The 14,032-nt window shown below is 43.2% G+C and overlaps 2 protein-coding genes across 3 annotated transcripts; both read left to right on the top strand.

The window, feature by feature from the left end:
* The first annotated feature begins 216 nt into the window (after positions 1–216).
* On the top strand, positions 217–9,602 carry pcsk1 (proprotein convertase subtilisin/kexin type 1). Of its 2 annotated transcripts, none has more exons than XM_037252266.1 (14): positions 217–652; positions 1,501–1,605; positions 1,675–1,797; positions 2,717–2,863; positions 3,385–3,461; positions 3,555–3,643; positions 3,784–3,956; positions 4,182–4,394; positions 4,550–4,650; positions 4,731–4,964; positions 5,530–5,690; positions 5,776–5,909; positions 6,001–6,162; positions 8,145–9,602. In XM_037252266.1, the coding sequence occupies exons 1-14, from the start codon at positions 464–466 to the stop codon at positions 8,547–8,549; spliced, it is 2,313 nt and encodes a 770-aa protein (XP_037108161.1). In that variant the 5' UTR covers positions 217–463; the 3' UTR covers positions 8,550–9,602. The 2 variants fall into 2 exon arrangements, with proteins under 2 accessions (XP_037108161.1, XP_037108162.1); XM_037252267.1 differs by lacking the exon at positions 8,145–9,602 and adding an exon at positions 6,802–7,528 and having other exon boundaries at positions 220–652.
* A 270-nt stretch (positions 9,603–9,872) lies between these two features.
* Positions 9,873–13,575, top strand: LOC119123271 (globoside alpha-1,3-N-acetylgalactosaminyltransferase 1-like). The gene is made up of 3 exons (XM_037252270.1): positions 9,873–10,247; positions 10,806–10,868; positions 11,087–13,575. The coding sequence occupies exons 1-3, from the start codon at positions 10,214–10,216 to the stop codon at positions 12,031–12,033; spliced, it is 1,044 nt and encodes a 347-aa protein (XP_037108165.1). The 5' UTR covers positions 9,873–10,213; the 3' UTR covers positions 12,034–13,575.
* The last annotated feature ends 457 nt before the right edge of the window (positions 13,576–14,032 follow it).

The raw sequence follows: 14,032 nt of genomic DNA, 5'->3' as shown, positions 1-14,032 counted from the left end.
ATAATGATGCGATATATATGCTTTAATTAGGATATGTCTAATCAATTCATGAGGGATTTTTTATTTTTTTTATTTTACGTGCCTCATTTAATCATGGCTCCTCATTCTGGGATATTTTTAGATGCACCTCTCGTCTTCCCTTTCCACTTTCTTGTCACTCTATTGAAGGAAGACGCCCAATTGACGTCATAGCAAGTGTAATTTGACGTGAACACCCTCCCTCGTCGTCGTGACCACATCCGCGCGCATGCAGACGCACGCAAACGCTCAACCATCCCCAAGTGTTTCCTTGACGGAACAGAAACGCGCATTCCCATCCATCCACCTGCAACAGAGGAAAATAGAATTGGACATCACTACTAATCAGAATAGATCAAAACAGTTCGGTGCTTGTTTTTCCTGAAACATATCCAACCTGCGTTCTGTGATTTCTTTTTTCTCATCTGGTTTAATTTCCTCTGAAATGGAATTGAGATGTCGTCCCACGATGATGTGTTGTTTTCTCGCCATCCTCTCATCCGTGATTCCACGCTCCGTGGGGTCGTCTTTCATGGACAGACAGTATCTGAACGAGTGGGCCGTGGAGATCCCGGGTGGCCTGGATGCCGCCGAGGAGATCGCCCGGGAGCTCGACTACCAACTGGTCCGACAGGTAGGCACCACGGAGTCAGAGAATGTCAACGACTTCCTGAAACCAAATCACTCATTTTGATTATTGTTCATGAATTCTAAATGGTAGATTTTTATTGGGATCCTCACAGAAATCCGAATTAAGTTTTCAGTAGGCTACGTCATAAGCTTATGATGTCGTAAAAGAGGAACATTATATTTATTCTGCTTTCTTTGATGAGCTCATTCGAGTGGAGAAATAATAGCTTTTATGATAGGCCAAAAGTACATTTAGTATTTACGATATTCAGCCATCTGATAAATTAATGGATTGAATCAATGTTTGACTCACAATTTGCACTTTGCTCATTGATGGCGGTTGGTTTCCTTGTGTTCTTCAGAATCTCTTCGCTTATACACATTAGAAGTGGCCGTCGCTGTGATGTGTGGTCAGTGCGTGAATGAAACATTTGCAGCAGTGAAAACTAATTTTTTTGCATTAAATTAGTCAGATCTTAGCCTGACATTTCTACATTCTGCTGCATTTGTTTATTGTATGCCATAATAGTCGTAGTTTCTCTTGATTTGTAGACTGTTTATTTTTATGTATGCTGACCACATCATCAGGTGCATATGAACAATTAAAAAGTATTAAAAAACAAAAATAAAAGGGTTAGTCACACTTCAACTGGCCTTTCCAGGATAATTTGAGCACACTAGAAAAACGGGTTGTGCAGCACTACCAAATGAGACAAAATTCTCCGACAACTTCCCGGAAACAGGCGTGTATTTTTATGAAGAGGCTGATGATCACACTGGCAGGAAAATATTAATGATCCAAGAAAAACAACAACATGATTTTCATGCTTCAGCTATTTCTTTTCTCTGCAGATTGGGGCCCTGAATGACCATTTCTTGTTCAGGCATCGCAAACATCCCTCCAGAATGAAGCGAAGTGCCACGCACATCACCAGGCAGCTATCGGAGGATGATCGGGTGAGCGGTGCCTCAACATAAACACAATTTGTTTTCTTGAACACAAAGTAACCTCATCCATTCCCGCAGGTGTTGTGGGCCGAGCAGCAGTACGAGAAACGTCGCGGCAAGCGAGCATCCATCGGCCAGTGCAGGGACTGCCCGGCGGACAAGCTGTTTGATGATCCCATGTGGAACCAGCAGTGGTACCTGGTGAGTCTGCTCCAAAGCCAAAAAACGTAACCGCTCGACAGAACAGCTCAAATAACAGACACGCAAGACAATACAACAAGCAGTCCGGCCAGAAGCGCCATTTGCCTAATTGGTTATGCTGTCCGAGTGGGGATGAGTGTGGCGGAGGGAAAATAATCCAACAGGATGGAACAGAGCAGAGCAGATGTATTAAATTCTAATTTACCCCGAATGGGATTTTTGGCCCATTCAAGCCGAGATGAAGCACACGACAGTCGGTTATCCCACACTTCACACATTACCAACATGTTCATAACGTCCCGACCGTGGTTTGACCCCTTTGGATGGTGTTGCTACAGAATCAGGTCTTTACTCATGTTAATCCATGATCAACACATAGACAGCATATCAGATCAGACTGAGCTCATTAGCTGGGGAACATTTATTGTAAAAGTGTAATGCCCCATAGTGCCTAAGTGAAGAGAGCAAATGAAGGAGCAGAGGATGATGACGCATGCTGGCAGATGTGACGTTTGCTTACATTAGAGGGGACGGAGATCGTTGTGTGATGGACTCAGAGAGCAGGAGAGAACTGAGCGAGATGCCATTATGCCCCTGAAAATGTAATCAGGGTGTGACTCATTGCTTGACAACATGGCTGGTTTTTTATTTTTTGGGCAAATCAAAGGATATGCCGGTTGCAACACAATGCACTTGTTTGACTTGAGTGTTAAATTAATCAGGCACTGGACCACACAAAAGCCTCAGCAAGTGGCCGCAGGAGTGGACGAGCCATAATTAAAAAATGAAATGCCAAAAATGAAGCTGAAAAGCTTTCATGGGCTAACCTTTTACAACACTTGATAACATTCAAAGAGCCTTTTTGTGTTGTGGCTGAGCGACCATTGACTTTTTGTCCGCTTCGTCGTCTTCCATGCAGCAAGACACACGCACGTCGTCGTCCCTGCCCAAGCTGGACCTGCATGTCATCCCGGTGTGGCAGAAGGGCATCACGGGCAAAGGGGTAGTCATCACCGTTCTGGATGACGGACTGGAGTGGAACCACACAGACATCTCCGCCAACTACGTAAGATACTGTTTCCATGGTGACCGCCCCGTCGTCTCAGTCTGCTGTTTCCACAGCAACGCTGCTGGTAACACCTTGCAAGGCAAACACATCTTTTGCCTTTATTTGGTTTCTAATTTTCAATAGCTGCTCTGATGGTGGCCTCGTAAATGTTTTGTGTGAGGGGAAATGATGTTTTACTTCTTTTGAGTTCCTTCCAATGTTGCCGCTTTTCAAAGCCAGTCGTCATCGTCTCACCGCAGCAATGAATAGAGACACTAATGGCAAAAAGCAACCTGTTTATCGAGCCATTAAGACACATTAGTCAGAGAGATTGAGTCACCCAAGGTGCTCACACTCAATGTATAAAGAGCCTCCAACATTTGGACTTTTTTCCATTTTACAGCTCAGCCGTCTCACATGTTCCTGAAGATCTTCTATTATTGAGTTGTATGTGGCAGCTCTTGACAAATGTGCATGGGATAATCTGATATCTTTTTTTTTTTTTTTTGCCCGCTCATCATCTGTCATTTTTATTCAAGGATGCAGCAGCCAGCTTTGACTTCAATGACAATGACCCTGACCCGTTCCCCAGATATGACACCACCAATGAAAACAAGTATGTTGGCAATGTTCAGTGTTTTTTTTTGTGGTCTTTTTACATATCCAACTAAGTTTGATAGCCCCAGATAATGAGAAACTTTTCAATCAGGCATGGGACCAGGTGTGCCGGTGAGATCGCCATGCAAGCGGACAACAATAAATGTGGTGTTGGGGTGGCCTTCAATTCCAAAGTTGGAGGTAAGAGGCTTTTCTCTTTAGGTAATTGAGAAATTGGTGCACGTGTATATAAGACGATAAATGCTGATAGGTTGGCCGGCCAACAAGGAACGTCTGACAATAAGCATCTTTTTATCATGTTCTCGGTTCTTTCCACTCAGGTATTCGTATGCTGGATGGGATTGTGACGGACGCCATTGAGGCCAGCTCTATCGGCTTCAGACCAGATCACGTGGACATCTACAGTGCTAGCTGGGGGCCCAATGATGATGGCAAAACCGTTGAAGGCCCAGGTCGCCTGGCTCAAAAAGCCTTTGAATACGGCATCCAGAAGGTAAATCATTAACAGCTTTTACTGATCTGGCAAGATGTGACGCTGAGGTTCCCTCGAGGGCCTGTTATCTGCCCCCTGGTTGTTAATGACATGCTCAGCTGCCTTTACTGTATCCTATCTTGGATGAAATGTGTTTTCCACATTAGGAGCAATGCACGGTAGACCCGAGTGAAAACAAATATCTGACTTCTTGCTTCACTGCTCTCCCATTAAACCTTTCTTCAGGGCCGAGGCGGCAAGGGCTCAATCTTTGTTTGGGCATCAGGTAACGGAGGCCGCCAGGGGGATAACTGTGACTGTGATGGCTACACAGACAGCATCTACACTGTGTCAATCAGCAGCGCCTCCCAGCAGGGCTTGTCCCCATGGTACGCTGAAAAGTGTTCCTCCACTTTGGCAACAGCGTATAGCAGTGGAGACTACACCGACCAGAGGATTGTGAGTAGTTCATGGACTCCATCAGCAATTCCCAAACTTCACACCCTATGAAAACGCATCATATGCTCTACACTCCCTGTAAAACTAGTAAATATTCACTTGAATAAAAAAAAAGATCATGAAAAAGTTTGAATTGTTTTTCTACGTTTCTCCAGACTAGCGCCGATCTACACAATGAGTGCACTCAGACTCACACGGGAACGTCAGCCTCCGCCCCGCTAGCTGCTGGAATATTTGCCCTTGCACTGGAGCAAAAGTACGCAAATGAAAGATGATTGAGATTCGTTTGAATAAGTGATCACTAACCCCGCTTCCTTATCCACGTCTCCTCTCCAGTCCAGATCTGACCTGGAGAGACCTACAGCACATTGTCGTCTGGACGTCAGAGTTTGATCCCTTGGCTAATAATCCAGGTTGGAAGAAAAATGGAGCGGAACTGATGGTCAACAGTCGCTTTGGTTTTGGGCTTCTCAATGCCAAAGCCTTGGTTGACCTCGCTGACCCTGCAACATGGAAGCACGTGCCGGAAAAAAAGCAATGCATTGTGAGGGACGACTCTTTCCAGCCCAGGTAGGTCAACGTTTTGAATGAAGCGGCCTTATTTCAGATATCCTGCAGTCGCTGATGAACTGTGTGACCCATTGCATCTGAACTCAGAAAACCTGCAACATGTCTCAAACACACATCCAGAACAAAAACAAAACAAAGATCTTTTCAACCATCTGCGTTATTAAAGACCCAGATGGTTGAAAAGATCATTGTTACTCGTGACAGTAACAATGAGGCTTAATCCGAGGGCATTCTTGGTGCCATGAACATGAATTGGAAAGCTTTTTTTTTTCCCTCATAAAAATAAAAAACAACATCTGGGTAATTTAAAATGTAGGTCATGTTAATTGATAATTGTCAAATATGATTTGATTACTGGCAGAGAATGCAAAGCTGCCAACAAAACCAGGAAGCATTCTGTTTTGTTTTATTTTTCAACATTTGTTTGGATTATTTAGTGGACTCAATGGCAGCACACGTTGCCCCTTAGAAACTACCAAGCAGATGTGACAGTATTCCATCACCATGGACTATTTTGTTTTCTTTTTTTTTTTAATATTCCCTTCTATTCTAACACATTCCACAGGGATTTGAAATCAGCAGGAGAGACAACCATAGAGATTCCAACTAAAGCCTGTGCAGGACAGCAGGAGTACACCATCACGTCACTGGAACATGTGCAGGTGGAGGTCAGCATCGAATACACCAGGAGAGGCGATCTGCACATCACGCTGACTTCGCCAGCTGGTGAGACAAACGCTCAGACACACACACATACACACACTGAACTCTCGGGAAATAACCATGTTGTGTGCGTTTTATTTTTTCCCAGGCACCACCACGGTGCTGCTAGCTGAGCGCGAGCGTGACACGTCCTCCAATGGTTTTAGAAACTGGTATTTCATGTCTGTCCACACGTGGGGTGAAGACCCCTCCGGTACTTGGACCCTCAAGATAACTGACAATGTGAGTTTTAAACTTGACGGACAGATGACTATTAATAACCTGAAATCAGATTCTTATTCCTCCTGAGCGTGATGTTGTTTTGTTGTAACAGTCGGGCCGTATAGAGAACGAGGGTCGTATTTTGAGCTGGAAGTTGATTCTCCACGGAACATCTGAGAAGCCGGAGCACATGAAAAAGCCTCGAGTGTACATTGCCTACAATGCTGTGCAGAATGACCGGCGTGGTGTGGAACACATGGATGACATGATGGAGGTAAGTTAGAGCACATTTGAGACGGGATAACCAATTGACATTCGAGGTGATTGGTTTTCATCAGAATTTTTTTCTGTACAATTACTATGCCATAATTAATTCTTCAATTATAACTGAATTTGATGAATGAGTGTGCTGTGACACTTATTTTATTTTCAAGCACATCAGGTTTTGGAGCCATTTTTTGGTTTTTAAGTTTGACCTATTAAAGCGTGCGTAATATTGTGTGTGTGAGAGAGAAAGAGAGAATCATGAATTCTGAAGCAAATGATGTAATGGTTTAAATATTTTGGGGAGGCTGAACATGACGTAATTAACTAAACAGTAGGGAATGGATTGAATGATTGGTTTTATGAAAACAAAATGTTGCCACATGAAGAGGAAGCAGAATGGATTTGTTTTGGATTTAACAGTGGAATTGTGTTAATATGGAATTGGGTGGATCAGTGGAACTGTGTTTTTTGGTTTGAACATAGGCCATGAGCTTTGTTGGAGGACATGGTCACGTATATTAAATCTAACAAGTGGGCATAGGAAAGGAGTAATTGTCACATAAGTTATGATTGTTGGAATTTTTTTTCACTTGAGTTGTGCAAGGCATGTTTGTATATTATGGATGCTGTTGTGTTCTTACATTAGGGCCTTGAAAGTAAGGCATAGTGATCATGCGACGGACAATCTGGGGGGTTGGGGCACCCGCCCTACCAGACCGCCCAGTGGGAGAAACGTCTCGCCATGCCGGTCCCGAAGGTTCCTATAGGCTGGATGACTTCAACGCGGAGAATGATATTAATGAGATCATCAAGTTTAGGGTCCACGTTGACTGATTAATATATAAGTTGTTGATTTGGCTTGCTCATGTGCTCCACAGGTTTCATTGCTCACCATAGAGTACAAACTCAGTCCAATATGGGTCACATATTTTGTTGGATTTCTTTAGACTTGTCCATAATGCGCTGCACCACACTCGTGATCCCTGAAGTTAACGGCATTTGAGGGGGCTAGTCCGAGGGGGGCGGACCCCGAATATTGCCTTGGAGGGGATCACAAGCACATATAGGATTTTTGCATACACAAACATGGGTTTTAGGGTGTTATATCGCTGTGACCTTTCCTCCTTGCTTGGCATTTTCTTATCTATGGCACCCTTGGCACACATATTAGTTGATTTCAGTTAAGGCCGTGGGCTCACACATTGTCACACGGGCTAGGTTGAGTCACCCCCCATGTGGGTGGGGGACCAAGAGTAGAAGAGGACTCAGGGAATCCCAGGGGACGGGATTAGACTTTCTTCCACAATCTTCCAGATGAGGCTCCATGGCTTCGTCTCGATTTTTCTGGCATCCATTAAATAGTTCAACAGAGATTATGCAGTCTTGTTCTCTTGGCAAAGATAAAAGATAAAAGTATTAGTGAAGTTTCCCTCTGGACTTTTTAATGTGGATTTTACCATGGGTTGTAATGTGCTCTGACGTTTCAGAAAAAAAATCCCCTTGTTGCTGAACATAACCCTATATGAATTCATAAATATGACATATTTTGTATTATTATAAGAACTACATGTACTGTATTAATATGAGAACCTGGGCTGCTAGAGACAAAAACAAGGGCAAATTCAGAATCAGTGCAAAAAAAATAATCTAAAAGTTAACGTATCTTCAATTACAATATTTCGTAAAATAAAAAATTCAAAGTGTTACTCAACAGTTTAATAATACAGTAGAGCTAAAAGACAAAAAGACAAGTGCATTATAACATTACGAAAAAAAATATTTGACATATCTGTTTGCCCTTATAACAACCAAAATGTATAATCTAATACTGTATCCATAACCTCAAGATGGCAATCATTAATTTCAAAACAATCGAGAGAGCGCAACAGGAATCGTATGCTTTTCCTCTGTCATCACCAAGTTCTTTTGCACCACTTGAGGTCATCAATGACATGTGACTCTATCTTTTTGATCTGTCCGGCGATGCAGGAAGAACCCACTCAGGCCCGTCCGCCTACGAAGACCAAAACGCAAGCCTTAGCTCCTTCTGCCGCCGAAAAGAAATCCCAAAAGCCAGCAACAACTCCCTACTCCCCCACACAGGCCTTGCTGCGTCTCCTGCAGACAGCCTTCAACAGGCAAAGCCTCAGCGTCCAGCAGCCCCAAACAACCTGGGGGAGGCAGCAGCCTGGAAGGATGTCCTCCCTCCTGGCAACAAGAACCCCCCCACAAAAGTTGTACCAAGCTTTGGACATGATCAATAAGTTCAGGGGCCCAGGCCACAATGTCTTCAGTGACTATAGTGATGGCTTCTACAGCAGCAAGCCGTACAGGCATCGAGATGACCGCCTGCTGCAGGCCCTGTTTCAGATGTTAGATGATGACCAGAAATGAGAGAGAGAGAGAAAGAGAGGGAGAGAGATTTGTGTTGGTTGGGAAGCAGAGGAACGTGGCAAAATAACGAAAGGAGGGAAAAAAATTGTGAATACAACAAAAAAGACCTCAAAGGTCTTTTATTCCGTTCTGCGTTGTCCCCCAAATGCTGCATATCGAATGTCCTTACTTTCATTTCATTCGTTTCGGGCACTGATTCAGTTGGTCCATTCATCGTAATCCAAGCATGAAACTGCAGATCTCTTTGGTCTGCAGTGAAAATATATACAAAAATATCTTAACTTTCTTTTGCATTTTTAATTTATTTTTTTAAAAGTACAATGCTGCATTAAATGAAATATTTTTCTAAGGATCCCCATATTTTATGAAAATAATATACTATCAAACCCCGACATAGTTTATTCTTTCACTTGATTTTTGCAACTTCAGCATGGATCGAATCGGAGCACTGCCGAATGGTTTTCCAGCTTTTGTGTATTTCAGTGATGTTTGTTTTGTGTCCATAAGTTATCAACTATATCTTTAAAGTAGTGCAATATTGATTGTGTCCATGAGTTATCAAATATATCTTTAAAGTAGAACAGTATTGATTAAGTGTTGGCACCACTCTGGTACTACTGTACCTATCCGATAAAGTAATCATCTGTGCAAGCACATTTGTCGATATTGCATTCATATTATGATTATTATTACAAGACAGGATAGCCATCTTCACACACTCACAACTTTTAAGTCAGCTTTTTCAAGTTAGTTTGTCCCGAGTGAGCTTTAATCTATTTATTATTATTATTATTTATTTATTTATTTGGTTGTCCCTATACTTCCATGTGAAACTGCCAGCCCCGCTTCTCTGCCAACCAGATGGAAGGACAAGGATAATGTTTGGGCCAAATGCTGCACTGTAAATTATCTTTAGCGTAGCCTAAATTTTGCTCTTTTATGTTTGTTTTGGCTGATGCTACCGTTCGGAATTGTTTGCACAAACCATTATTATGTTGCAATTTCTGTAATGGATGTACAAAAATAAGAGACTTATTGTAAACTGCAAATCGACCTCCTGAGTGTGTGGATTTTCTTACATTTGATTTCTGCAGCAAAAACACTGAGAGGTTCAAGTTAAACAAAAATCCATTCAAATTGCATAAATATTTGGAATTGGAATTCAACTTTGGGCCTTTCGGTGTGCATGTCCTTTCTGTTCTTGTGTGGGCTCTTCCGTGTTATTTGCCCTGATCCAACTAAAAAGCTAAATTATTCAAAGTGCATTGCGGGCCATGTCAAGTTATTTTTAGTAGATGCCGCAGGCCACTAATAATGGACAGCGGGCTGCAAATTGCCCCGAATCCGTAGTTTGGGCACCTTGCCTGAAATGATTCAAGGCAGCTACTCCACTCGTTTTCTTTGCCACAGATTCCACATGCATCTGGTTTCTTTGGGTTCGCCTCAGAAATGGAAACAAGCAGGAGTCTCTGGGAAACGGGGGAGGAGAACGTTTTGGGAAAGAGAAAAAAAAAAAAGTGAGGCAACGAACGAGAGATGAAGAGTTTCTAAGAGTTAAAGCAAAATAACCAGAAAGAAGAGCTTTGGAGAAACAGAGTATATAGATAGATAGAGCAAGACTTTTGGCATAGCGTTTGTGTGTTTATCCAGCAGCGGGTCACAGCATGGCGCTGTTCCCATTCTGCAAGACAGCCACAGGTTAGTACAAGTTAGTATTCGTCAGCGCTCTGCTCCACCTCCTCTGCTTTAGTCACATCTGCTTGACCTGCACGCGATTCACAGGGCAGCACGAACGGCACAATCTGCTGGAAACGTGTCGAGAAAACTAATGAGATGTTTCTTTCCACATTTGATGAATTCAAGACCTTTTCCGCATTAAATCATTTGACACGTCTGCATTTCCTTAACTGATCTTTGTTTTGTTCTCAGGCACAGGCTTGCAACAACTACACGTAGACTCGATTTGGGATTATTTCGTGAATTTTAGAGAGGCCGTTTTCTTACAAATAAAGTTACTTTATACGAGGAGTGCAAACTGTAGATATTTATAAGCGGCGTGTGTAAGATCATTTAATGCAGCATGCCACATTTCCATGGGGAGGCGCATCTTGAGCAGTACATTCTTTTCATTCCACTGAAGACCAGAGTGAAGAACCCAGCAACTATGGTTGCTTTCATTGTTCTTTATTGTCTGCAGACTATTGTGTAAAAAAAAAAAAAAAATTGTGCAAATTTGTGTGTTTATCCTCCAAATAGGAGCCGTCAGAGTGTCCAGGATACAGCTGCTCCTGTACTGTGTTCTACTGTCACTTATCATATGTAAGTGTGTTGCTCTACTCTGATGCTGAATTAGATTACTAAATGCATTTCATACCTATCCTTCAAGGGGAAATTCATCTTGGGCAGCACCGTGGTTTGATGCTTAGCAAATCGTTGTGGGTTTGTATTAGTATTTCAAATGGGCCCTATGATTTGTTCAGTTTGAAGCTGGTTTCTTCCAGCTTCCACACGTTCAAGTATGTGTTTGATTTCTTCAGACTTCCTCCATGGGCGTAAGGCTGGTGGCAATGTGAAGTCCCCTCATCCTTACTTTCGCTCCATGGAACTAACCGTGGGAGAAGAAACGAAGAACAGCAACGCAGAACTACAACGCCCTGCGCAGACTCCTTGGGGTGCTCCTTTGGTTTGGGGTGACAACCGCGACTCAGTCAGCCGAAGGACTGAATTTGCACAGCTAGAAGTCCGGGTAGGTCTGCTGACCCTTGTGGTGGGACCATACGCCCAACACGTGAGACGTTTCATCTCCTCGGCAGAGATCTACTTCCTGCCTAGTCAGATGGTCACGTACTATATCCTCATCGATAATCCTCGCATGTTGGATCCCCCCATCAAGTTGGGGCCTGGACGACAGCTGAAGATACTTCCCGTCGCCGAGTTCCCCGGCTGGGACAAGTTGGTCTATCGTCGTATGCCCATTTTAGCTGACGCCATCAAAAACCGAATTGGCAAGGAGGTTGAGTACATTTTCTGCGCTGACATCGACCAGGAGTTTACGGCTCCTGTGGAAGAGGAAATACTTGGTGACCTGGTGGCCACCTTGCACCCCGAACACTACGGCAAGCCACAGACGGCACTTCCTTATGAAAAGGATGAAGACTCATCAGCTTATGTGAAGGAGGATGAGGGTGACTACTATTACACGTCCGAGCTCTACGGTGGGCTGATTCGCAATGTGTACAGAATGGCTCAGGGTTGTTCCTTGCTCATTCTGAAGGATCAGTCAAACGGCATGCTGGCCAGCGGCCGCGAAGAGAGCTACTTAAACCGATACCTGATCACTCATCGGCCAACCTGCGTGCTTTCACCAGAGTACAACTGGTGGGATTCGGGCTTGGCCGCGGACGTGCCTGAGAAGAGGCTGGTCTCGTTGGGAAGGCAATGTGAGGCATTCGATGCTGCGAAAAGGGAGAAGTACCGATGTTGATGATTTGTTTTAGTGCTCCATTCACTTTTGGATCAAACTCGTGTAGGTCTGACTTGGAGTGCATGAGATCCAAATTTGAAGCTCTTATCTCAAATGTAAACTATAAACATGGCTGAGGACAAGAAAAAAACTTATTTTGTTTGTAAAGGCAGTCATTTTACTAGCGTGAGAAATATCATTTTAAACCAAAAATTGAGCTCCCTATTAATGTCAGCCAGTCTTCTAGCGGCTTTGTGGTCAGCAGCGATAAGAGTCAACAGTGTCAGTGCACACTTTCCCCCCCTCAATGGGCAATCATTAACTGGAAGCTGTGCTCTTTCAAGGTCTTTAAATACCAAGTGGGAGGCGGAGAGGGGGACAAAACTGTCGACACATGGCGATGCTCAACCTCCAGGTTACACGTGTTTATCAGCTGCTGTGTCTTGACTGCAGCAAAAACAATAAACAAATCTTGTCCTGCTGAGCAATTTTTCCATCAAACATTTGGGCCTCATTGAAAGCCGATGAGGTACATGGCTTTTTAATGACAAGGAATAAAACCGCTCCTTTTTTCACCAATTCACATCTATTCAGTCTGCATTTGTGTCCATGTGTGCTCCAGTCATAATGGGAAGCTTTCAACACAGCAGATGCTTCCTTCTCACTGCCAACAGAATGTGTCCACGGGGCCCGATCGCCACGTGGAGTGAAGTTGAACTTCAGATCACTCCAAGAATCGGATTCCCGTTTGTCGCACACACACACATGCACACGCACGCACACACACTTGATTCATACTGAGGACACCCTTTCCTGGCCTATTGAAAATTTCAGTTAGGGAGGGCGTAGAAATATAGCTATATGCAAAAATAACTTTAGGAAAGCTGACACAATATTCTCTACTGTTATTGCAAACGATGAATGTGATGTCAAAAAATATTCATCTAGCGCTTTGTATTTTGTTCATATGTATTTTTTGAAACTTTCCTTCACTAGTAAGCATGACAAATGATGACGGTAAACCTGTCGCAACAGCCACCGGTGATCTTTAGAGAAGCTTTTTCAGTTGCATTCCTGGATATGATTACTCATGCTACAAGACAGCTAAGAATTTGCACAATTGTGTTTCTCAAAAGAAGAAGTATTAGTAGTAGAAATTGGCTTCTTAGTTCTATTTGAATAGCAAAATTAAAAATGTTGGTACTGTTAAGCAACTTTGCATTATGAAAAATTCAAACCCGAGACATGCTACTTTATGTGGCTTTGGAGCCAATACTGCAAATTACATTTAAAAACAAATGACTCTCCAAATAAACTCACTAGACTTCACAGTTAAATTCCCAATAGCCTTTCTGTGTTTAATGCTTAACCTTGAGCAAAGAGTGAGTCTTTTTAACTTGTGCTGTGCTATTAAGCTATTATCTGACAGCGTTTGGGCTTCTGTAAACAAGAACATTCTCAAATCAATGGAAAACAATTTCATTGTTTGCACAGTAGGCTGTGATATGATAAGACCCGTGAAATTATGAATTAAAAAAATGTGGATTTGAAATTTGTGCACATCACCCACGATTTGAATTGTCTTTATTAACTCACGAGTGTGTTGTTGTTTTAAAGGGGGGCGGGGGGGTCCACATTAAACACATCTAAGCGTTTATGACACACGTATTGCTCACGCTGCCTTTGAGAGCAGTGCAAGTCCCTAAATATTACAAGAAGGGTGATTAAGTTCTAGAAGTCGTCAGTCGTACGTCAATTCACTGAAATGATGAAAATACTGCGTGTGTCACTTGTCACGGGTTGGGTGGGGTGAAGATCCATGTTAATCTGTTGGATTCACAGAGGTCTTTCCACACCCAGCCTGAGGCTACGACACACCAAAACATGCTGACCTAATCTCTTGCATTGGGGGGCTGCTAGTAGCAGATAGTGGAGGTGTAGCCCCCTGCCTGGTAGGGGGTCGGTGCCCATCGTCCATACTTCATATTATAACTGGGAAAGCACATTATCGTATTGTCTT

The sequence above is a fragment of the Syngnathus acus genome, chromosome 5 (assembly GCF_901709675.1).
Source record: "Syngnathus acus chromosome 5, fSynAcu1.2, whole genome shotgun sequence".
Lineage (NCBI taxonomy): Eukaryota > Metazoa > Chordata > Actinopteri > Syngnathiformes > Syngnathidae > Syngnathus > Syngnathus acus.
The sequence above is the reverse complement of the archived record's forward strand: the minus strand, read 5'-3'. Positions and strand labels throughout refer to the sequence as shown.

Excerpts from the sequence above, each read along its gene's own strand:
- LOC119123271 (XM_037252270.1), top strand. The coding sequence starts at position 10,214 with ATGGCGCTGTTCCCATTCTGCAAGACAGCCACAG. Across the intron at positions 10,248-10,805 it reads ATTCTGCAAGACAGCCACAG|GAGCCGTCAGAGTGTCCAGG; the intron begins GTTAGTACAAGT and ends TCCTCCAAATAG. Across the intron at positions 10,869-11,086 it reads TCTACTGTCACTTATCATAT|ACTTCCTCCATGGGCGTAAG; the intron begins GTAAGTGTGTTG and ends TGATTTCTTCAG.
- pcsk1 (XM_037252266.1), top strand. The coding sequence starts at position 464 with ATGGAATTGAGATGTCGTCCCACGATGATGTGTTGTTTTCTCGCCATC. Across the intron at positions 4,395-4,549 it reads ACTACACCGACCAGAGGATT|ACTAGCGCCGATCTACACAA; the intron begins GTGAGTAGTTCA and ends ACGTTTCTCCAG. Across the intron at positions 4,965-5,529 it reads GACGACTCTTTCCAGCCCAG|GGATTTGAAATCAGCAGGAG; the intron begins GTAGGTCAACGT and ends CACATTCCACAG.